The 9,955-nt window shown below is 42.8% G+C and overlaps 1 protein-coding gene across 8 annotated transcripts in view; it reads right to left on the reverse strand.

Moving 5' to 3' along the window:
• The window catches only part of frya (furry homolog a (Drosophila)), a 46,429-nt gene extending 36,953 nt beyond the window's left edge, over positions 1-9,476 (reverse strand). For 4 of the 8 annotated variants that reach the window (XM_085796015.1, XM_085796013.1, XM_085796014.1 and 1 more), the window contains exon 1: positions 9,069-9,476. In XM_085796015.1, coding sequence (XP_085652141.1) covers positions 9,069-9,285 — 217 coding nt within the window. In that variant the 5' untranslated portion in view covers positions 9,286-9,476. Of the gene's footprint in view, positions 1-1,441; positions 1,752-5,135; positions 5,493-9,068 lie in introns of those variants that run through there. The other 4 variants (XM_085796017.1, XM_085796016.1, XM_085796019.1 and 1 more) reach the window with 3 other exon arrangements.
• Positions 9,477-9,955: the final 479 nt, after the last annotated feature.

Below are 9,955 nucleotides of genomic sequence, written 5' to 3' on the forward strand. Positions count from 1 at the left end.
TTCCAAACATGGACATAAAGTTCCCAACATGTTGAACATTCCTGAGGTAGACTGTCCAAAGGGCACCGGCTTGCCCCGAGCCTGCTCTTTCTTTCTTATTGCTACAGTGAACAGAGTGCATATGGAAATTAAAACACCACGGCCAGCAGCTGGTGTTTTCATTTCGTACCAAAGATGTCATTGCCCTTTGAGGGAAGCAAAAATCTTGTGCATGTGACCATCCTCCAGCCAGTGTTATGATGTGGCTCACGTTTAATTATGGATGGCTTAGCTGAGGCCATACAACCCTACAAACTAACACACAAGTTAAACTTTACCTCAGTGTTACACTCTGCTGCCTGCAGACACAAAAGTGCTAAATATAGTAAAGAACTGCATACAAACATCTCATTAGAAGAGTCACTTTTTTTCTTATTCAGCCCCAAACTCTACAGCTCTTAACTGCACGTCCACCACAGGAACTGAAGTGTAAAATATTCAGAAGAAGTCTTTGGGACGACAGCAGCAGACTTATTGCCTTACAATAAGAACCACGTTTTCTCCATCTACTGCATTCTGAGTACATGCAGTAAATAAATGTGACTGGAAAGAAATCACATCAGACTAAAGTACAGACTGCCCTGTGTCAGGAACGTCTGTCAGAGTCCCGTATCAAACACCAACCTCTTCATTTTGTTTTCACTGCTGTTGAATCCTGCTCACAAAACTGGTTTGGTTAGAGATTATAAAACAAAACACAGTTTATAAAGACACATCAGCCTCACTGCATATTTGTGGAAAGTGAGACTGTCCTGTGTGAACTGCTGACAGAACAGAAACAAACCATTGCTAAATGAATCCAATAAAACACCAAGGAAAGCTGAATCATGTTATATAGGAGAGTATTCTATAGTATAATATAGAATATTCTATGGTATAATTAAATGTTCTTTTTAGCTCTTAGATACAGTATTTACTACAGGCCTGTGAAGCATATTTGAGCACACGTGCATGAGCCTTGAAATTCTAGTAATTTATGGTCTGCTGGTCAAGTTGTGAAGAGACAAAAACCTCCAGGATGTGTGATCAGATAAATGGTAAGTTAATTTAATGACCTTTGACATCAGTTGTCCTACAGATCAGAGGTTGAGAGGACAAAACGCCTCTGATGAATGACCTCATCTGCTTTATTCTAAACTACTGCCTCTTTACAGAAACAGCAACAAATGCACACAAGCCAGCGGGGAATTTACACATCAGCACTTGTTGTGCAGACACGGTGTTTCTTAAAGGTTGCGAGAGTTAAGTAGCTCTGACAAAGGTGGCACTGGTGTATACGTCTTCTTCTCCTGCTCTGGACATGAAGCGTTCGGATGCCTTTCAAGGAATGCCCAGCATGTGTGACGATCTCGTATGGCTTTCAGAACATGCTTCCCTTCACTCGTGGCAACTCAGCACCTACCCAGGCCCTTGATGAAGCTGATGACGCTGGCCTTACTCCAGCACACAGCCGCCCCGTCCATAGTGGGGAAGGAAGATATGGTATCCAGGGTTGTCCTGAATTAAGACAAATCGCTCGCTAATAAAATCCACCAATGTCCATGTCTTGCATGTCAGCCGGGTCTGTCCTGCTGGGCATAGTTTCCATGGCGCACATAACCAACGGCGGGTGTGTTTTAAAAAGTGGGAGTAGTGTTTTGTACGAGAGACCACGCAATCTCTTGATCTCACCCTCTCTCTCCCCCTCTCTCTCTCTCCCCCTCTCTCTCTCTGAGCTGCTTCTGCTATGGCTTCCTTTAGCCTTGTGACCAGCCAGTGCCTTCCAAGAGTGAAGGTCAGGCAGGCATTTTTAGCTGAGCCACAGCACAGTGATGAGGTCCAGCATGCTATGGTGGCATAGTTGTGTGACTATATTTATCCTGGGGGGGTACACACTATACTGACAGAGCAGCCCCTCCCCTTTTCCTCCACCTCTGTGATCCGTAAGCACGAGGCACAGACCACCAGAGTGTAAACACCGTTCTTGATCAGACACCGCGGCAGCGCACTTCCTTTAAAGTCAGTGACAACACTTAATATCAAGGGCTCATACATACAAGCAATTTTTCGTTTTATAAAGGAGACAATATAGCTGATTTTTTTAAATGAGTCTGAATACACACACGTCTGGTTTAATGCAATTTTTCAAGGCACGACATGTTCGATCAAATTCAATCAACATCTCAACAACAACGAAACCCTCCCACGTTAATGACTTTGAGTGGAGATGTGAGGCGAAGAAAGCAGCCAGTGTGCAGTCTGCTCTGGGCGCTGTTCGAAGACTCAGACGCAACATGTGACTCTGCAAACAAGGAGCCTGGGCACTGTGTGCATTACATCATCACCACGCTGGAAAGACCCTGAGCATGGTGGTGCTCCCTGGAGGACAATACAGACAGGCTAACAAGTGTCTGCCTTACACACCCACCCACACACACACACACACACACACATACATGCTCACACATACAACACATACACACATATGCATACAAAGAATGCCGCTCCCTATATGCAGTCCACAGGGACGGTCCCACTGAGTAAACAACCGCTTTAGCAGCCGCCTGTGAACAGAGTGGGTGGATATTTAGATACCACTGACCTCCTTAACTGAACCAGAAATTCCAATGTCAACATTGGACATTTGGGAGCACTGGGTCCAGCTGCTGGGAGAAACACTGACAGTGCATTTCTGTGAGAGAGTGGCAATGCATGCTTTATAATGCTTAAATATTATCACATAATCCTCTTCTTGTGTGTGTGTGTGTGTGGGTGTATATATATATATATATAGTATATAGTATATAGTGTATATAATTCTACTACTGTAGGTGATAAAGGGGCACTTTTGCATGGTCCACTCAAATTAAATGTTAAGTAAAAAAAAAAGTAAAAATAATAATAATAATAAAAAAAAAATCATCTAATGAATGAATGAATCATCTAATGTAATTACTGGGAAAATCTTCTCTTCAGCTGGCTCGTGATAAAGTTTTACGGGTAAAGGACGGCCATGTGTTCCACAATGACTGTTACGTTGAGATTAAAATGAAAATTCCATGGATACCTAACATTTAACATAATTAAATCTACAGGAATGCATTTTTCATTAAAATATTTTTTTTAAGAGGACACAACAGCTGGAGCTGATGGAGCAACTTACATCCTCACTCTAATACTGTACATTATCACAAGTTCACACTTTGAGTGTCTCAAAAAAAAATTGGAGAGAGTAGAGAGAGTGAGAGAGTGATTACAGACCTCTGTGTAAAGCAGATTAAAATGTCGGTCTCAAACTATTGACCATCAGCCCTGTTTTAGCAAGCTGACATCATGTTGGAAACTGCTGCCTGCTGTGAGGGAGCGCCTTTCAGGTCATTTATATAAGTCCCTGTTAAAACGCCTGCATCTGTCTCTTCCAGCTGAACAGGGGGGATTCGTCTACTGTATGTTTTAACTTCTGCACTTTTTTAGTTACGGTTGAAATGCTGTTTTCAGCTCCGCAAAAATAGCACATGAGTGTTGCATTGCACACTCAGCTGTATAAAGCTAAACATGGACGTGCAATGATTTCAAACCAGATTTAGCAAACTGAAACATAGAAGGAAGAACAGATTAAAATTGCTGCATTTCAAAATAAATAGATAGAAAGACTATCTGCTATCACATTTCATAACAACCCTCTGCAGCTCATCTCCCGCTCTGATTGGCTGGTGGTGGACCGGCCTTCAGGCAATTTGAACAGCAGACCCTGATGTTGCGCAGCTGCACAATGCCAGTTCTGTGCTGCCGGTTGTCACTGTTTTATTCAAGCTAAACAGAGTGACTTATGAGAGAGCAGTGTTTAAAGGGCCTTGACTTTATTTAACCTTGTAGTTACAGTGTAAACAGTATCTGATCGAAAGCATGGAAAACACATACTGCTGCTTTTGGACACAAAACAAAGTGTGAGGAATCCCAGTGTTTTATGATGAGTTTTTACAGTCTGTTGTAATCTTGTGATTGATTACATAACAGCCAGTGTAAATGGGAACCGAGATGTGAGATGATGTCAGGAGATCACATATTTAATGAAAAATTTTAAATGCAAAGCCATGGGACAGTGCTGATACAGTACAATGACTGCCTGTGCCTTTATCAGCAAAGTGACCCACTGTGAGGATTATGCAACATCATCAGGAGATGGCTCAATGTTGAGTGTGTAGACAGGGACAACGTGTTCAAAGGTATCCCTTTACATTCAGATGCAATTGATATATACAAACAGCCACACTGGCAGAGAGGTGGAGCTGACTTGCACCTATGTATTACTTTAGATTTGGAGCATTGTCATGTCAGGCAATGCTTTAGTTATGAAGTTAGATGTGCATTTGGAGGGGAATCTAAACTACAATGCTATAATCACGTGCTTTTTCTACTTTTCTACATGCTTCTGTATCCACCCTGCAGGCCAGTCTTATATAAAACAGAGTTATGCCATGACCAGGAGCAGGGAGGCATCCCATCCCAGCCTCATGGGCCCAGTGGAAGGCAGTGGAGCTCTTCACTCTGGACAGAGCATGTAACCAAGCTGAACCTCCACTAATCCTATTACTGTGTCCTTGCACTTAATAAGAGCTGTTTAGAGTCTGTCATAGACTCATAGACTGAAGTGAAAAAGGGCTAGCATCCAAAGGGAAACAGCGGAAATGAAATGCTGAATCACCATCAGTAGAACTTTTAGCGCACATGGGTTAATCTAACAAAACAAAACTGTAGTCTGTGTATAACAAGCCACTTCCACAACCGGTAGCCTAATTCTCTGCTAAATACTTGGAGTTATGTATCTGGCTGTTGCTATGAGACAAGAGACAACCTTTTTGAAGTGTGGTTACCTGTTACTAAAAGTAAGATGCATCTTGAGTTTGCAGCAGCTGCCACACTGAACACAACTCAGTCTGCAGCAAGCGACAGCGTGTCCATGTCATGGACCACAACAAGAAAAAGACACTGTCAGTGTCAAGTCAGATTCCCAAAGGAGCTGCAGCTTCAGGCGGTCAGCTCTGTCAGCTCAGCACAACAGCCACCACCACCGCCACCACCAACAACAACAACAACAACAACAAACTGCTACTCACTGCCGCTCCATGATTTCAGCAGGGATTTGATGCTGATTTCAAAGAAGCCCGAGTCCTGCTGACTGGCCATGGCTGCAGCTTCCTGTTGAGTGTCCCCCCTCTAGTTGTGGTTTCCCTCCAGCAGCAGCAGCAGCGGCGGCGGCAGCGGCTGAGCTGGGACCAGCAGGTAGCGCCTGCTGTCACCTCTCTGTGACGCACACAATGCTGTGCTGACGAGTTCCTGAGAAAACACACTAGCACCGCTTTACCCCTCCTCTGGTGTCCTGTCCTTGGCTATCAGCCTGCTCTCTTTCCCTCCCTCCACTCTCTCTCAACATCCCTCTCTCTCTCTCTCTCTCTCTCTCTCCCTCTCTCTCTCTGTAAAGCTGTGGCAGGCAGTGGGCGGCAATGCAAGCTCCCTTTAAATAACTGCGTGGAGGCTGAGAGTGCAGGAAGCAATCCTCTTAGTGGAGCGCAGTTAATAATAACTACTGTTTGTCTGCCTGCGTGCACGGCCTGATAATGATGACAGCACTGGGCTGGCTTGCGCGTCTTTCAGCAGGACTGGGAGCATCTGACGGGCCACCACCACTGACAGAGGAGACAAGACACTGCACCAAGTGTGACACATTATATGGAACATCTGGGAGAGAAGTGGAAAGAAGAAGACGCTAAAATGATCAGCAAGCAGACAGGATTAACTGCAGGCAGAGGATCTGCATGGGAACAGGGGGATGACTGTTGCCTTTTAACCCCTGCACCAACTTTAAACCGCTGTCAATAAAATGTAGTCAGACATTGTGTTCGCCTTAGTTTTCCATACATATAATAATTTGGGTCATTAATGTATATTCATTAAGAAATTACCAAATAATGGAGAAAAAAGTCTACCAAAAGTTGACATCTGCCTAATTTTTAAGAACAACAATATAAAGAACAGAAAATAAGTAGAGCTTCATATCAGCTGAATTACCTTCACACTTGACATTTTTTGGAAACATACACAAATAAGTGACAAAATAGTTGTTCATTAAATTGCTGCTAACTAAGTAATCAATAACATTTTTTCAGCACTGCTGTTTTACACTGACTCTGTCTATGGTGTGTACTCTAAGAAGGCCACAGCCTATTTGCATTATGTTTGCAGACTGCAACAAAGCAGTTTTTTTTTGTACAGCAGGAAAACTAGAAGGACTTCCCCCCCTGTTGCTTTTGCTCCTGTTCCTGTTTGAACAATGCAACAATTTGTAATATTCACAACAAGTTGCTCTGTGAAAAGCAGATGCATGACTTTAACCATATGGACTATAAAACAGATCCTCCAATCCCCCTTCCTCTACTGCCCCTCAGCGCTCTTAGTATAATCCTATCAGAACTCTGTCTGTCCATCAAGCGGTAGCAACTTGACCTTCATTACATAATACATTCAGTGATGGTGAAGCCATTACTGCTTCCAGTGCTTAGTAAACACACATTTCAGAGGCTGTAGTGTCCGTGCTGCCTGGTTGTCCCTGTGTCACAGTCACACTGGACTGTGCACTGTGGCCTCTGTCTCACAGCAGCGACTTCTGTTTTTATTTTTTGAGAAATGAAGGCCCCTCCTTGAACAACAGTGCGGTTGTGACTTATGTCATTATTTATGAGGGTTGTGTTTCCAACTGCGTTACACTTCCTGTACATTCGTTCATTTTGTCACGTCATAACAAACGAACACTCCAGGGGCTGGACTCGGGAGGCTGTCTGTTTTTAAATATGTGAAGAGCATGACTAGTGATAATGTGTACACTCTGCAGAGCTAACTCTGCTGGTTAAGAGTTATGTCATGACAACGCAAAACAAGTGTTTAACAGTGTAGTGTAAAGTAGTTGGAAGAATAAACATCTCAGGCAGTACAGTGAAAAAGAACTATATGGTCAGCTATGCTTCGAGACAGCTACTGATACTGTAGCTCTCAAAGTTTACCAACACTATATTATATATGCTTGAATTAAATAAAGAGCACAACACAGGCACCTGATAACCATCATAGATGCCTGATATGCAAAATGTCAGACGCTGCCAGAAGCTTTGTCCTACAAACAAACATGTCCTCACACTAAACTAACAACCCATTAGTCACAACAAACACAATATAATACTTTGCTACTAAATTTTTAATTAGATTGTCTGTCATCATTTTGAGTATTTGAGTACAAGTTCTACCGCCGGCTCTGTCCCTAAGATACAGTACCAGTATCATGTTAATGTTTTTGTTACCACATGAAAACTTGACTTGAGAATGCTCTGTTCTTGCACAGAAACAAATCTTTTACCTATTACTTCTGTTTGCAGCTTGTGTTTCAACAATGAACACAAACAATGATAAGGACTAATCAGAGTAATTTTGTCAGTCGCTTGGCCTGTTATGGTCCAAGCACAACACTTCATTACTGGAAACAGAGATCAAATCCTAATGGATTCTTTAAAAGACTGAATAAACAGCTCACTTCCCTGACTTATCCATCAGTTATAATCTGGTCAGCCTGACTTTGTCCAGTAAGAGGCCCTCCGAAGGGCAAAGCGTTATGTAATTCCCTAGTAGAAGAATTTTAGGATGTTTTCAGCAAGGCTAAGACTTAACTTAAATTTTGAAGGGAGCAAAAACACAAAAACACCAACCACACTGTTGGTCAGTTTTATTTCACTAAAATATGATTTATGTTTAACTCTAAAGTCACAACAACACAACGCATCACAAACCAGAAGAAACTTGACTTTCCTGTGTCTACTTTTAGGACTAGGATAAAGAGTCTGTCTGAGATGAATCACAGTAAAATGACCGAAGTCCTGATTCACGACTGCTGCAGAGACACAGTAGTAGGATTGTTTATACGAGGCGACAAAAATACCACTAAATCCAAAACAGTGAGTGTGAGAGTAGTTGTACAGTTATCTCATGTCCTGACAGGCTAAACACCCTATTATTTGTGATGACATGTCTAATGGAGCTGTCTCTCAAAGAATTCTGAAGTGAGTGTAGCAGAAAGTGACAAAGCAGATATCTGTAGCACACTAACAGATATCTAAACTGTCAAAACGGACAAGATGAATATGACAACTCACTCAGTGTTTGTCTAACATCATGTCAGAGCAACCAGGAGTGGACTTCATGAAAATATCAGACCTAGTGCCACTCGGAAGAAACTGAAATAGTGTTTATGGCACTGAAGCTTATCTGGATATCTCTAAACCTGTCAGTGTAGCCGCTGCCAAACATTTGGACATAAAGCACTGACAGTTTGCTGGCACGCTGGAAAGGATCAGTGTCACTTCTTAAGAAAGAAATCACTTTGGTAATACTGAAGTTCACCGTGTTGTTTATTGGCAGCTTCGCCCTCGGACGTGTTCAGTCTCAAAGCAGCGCATGTAAAAGGCAAATAAATCAGAGACACATTGCTGATGACAAAAATGATTTTAAGCGGTTTTCTTTAATTAGGGATTCAGCGGGTGAAGGCTCGGACACATTGAGCACTTATTAAAAGCATTATCAAGCTCTGATGAAGGTGAGGAATGTGAGGTATGTCTGTCCAGTTCAGCCATCTTTGTGATAATCAAGCTGAAATCCTTGACTCCCTCCTCCTCTCACTCTCTGCCCATTTCTTCATCCTCCTCTCTTTTGCTGTTTGATGTCACCATCTATTCCAAGTCATTACTGCTTCCTTGTTGCTTGTGACCATGAGCTCAACTACATGATATTTGAAATTATGATGTACCCTGCGCCCTGTCTGAATCCATTACTAACAAACCATCCGATTCTTATGTAGCTGACAAACCCAATGGGGAGGTGGGACATTTCACAAAGTGATGGCAGTAGTAGCTGAAATGCTGTTACTGACTTGAAAAAAAAAAAATCTAATTTCTTCCAGATTAAAAACAGAATTCGTGACAACTTTAACTTCACAAAGCGGTACCTACTTTCAAGAATGGTGGGCCTCTTCTTATGGCGCATCTTTTTAAACTTCCCTCTGAAGTCCCTGGGTGGGAATGGATCCAGAGGTAAGCTGGCAATGCGCCCCAGGACAACCTCATCCAGTCCCTCAGAGCAATCCGTCTCACTCTCAGCCATATCTCTCACAGAACTCTCGTCTAACGACATGTTGGATGGCAGGGAGCCCACAGCTACTTCTATCATTCTTCCAAAGGAGTCATTTGAAGCCGTGCCAGGTTTCCCCCTCTTTCTTTTTTTGTTGAAGTGTTTAAAATATCTCTTCCTTTTCCTTCCTCACAAACTTCTTTCTCTTGGATAGGCAGCAGATGTCTGCCGTGCAGATGCAGCCAGGCCTGTCAACTTCAGTCTGCTAATGTGTTTTAACCCCTGCACTTGTTAGGGCAGTTCAGCAAGTTACAGTAACATTCATGAATTGGCCCAGGTATTGGATTACTTGGAGCCTCCCCTTTTCAGTAAAAAGGCAAGAGCCAGAGAAGAGAGGGGCAGTCATAACTGAGGAAGGAGGGAGAGGGAAAGAGAGGCGGCTCTGACAGCTACAACATCCCCACCTACTGTATGCCCACGAGGCATTCCTGAATAAATATCCTGTATTTTTCTTGGAGTCTACACATCAAAGTCTAAACAGTCGAGTCCAGCCCCTGGCAGTGTTAATGAGACGCAAACTAATTTCTTCAATTATCATGCAGTCATTACCCACATAGAAGGTAGAGGATATGAGAAGATTTAAAAGTTTTTCAACAACTCTTCTCCACATTCAGAGGTGTTTGTTAAAGAAGCAGATCTTCCACAGCGCTCTGTGGCTCCATTAGTCCAGTAAACAACATCTGCACATTCCCAGCACTTTCTTCAGCCT

Source organism: Trachurus japonicus, chromosome 13 (genome assembly GCF_045865225.1).
Source record: "Trachurus japonicus isolate A0001 chromosome 13, Traja_1.0".
Classification (NCBI taxonomy): domain Eukaryota; kingdom Metazoa; phylum Chordata; class Actinopteri; order Carangiformes; family Carangidae; genus Trachurus; species Trachurus japonicus.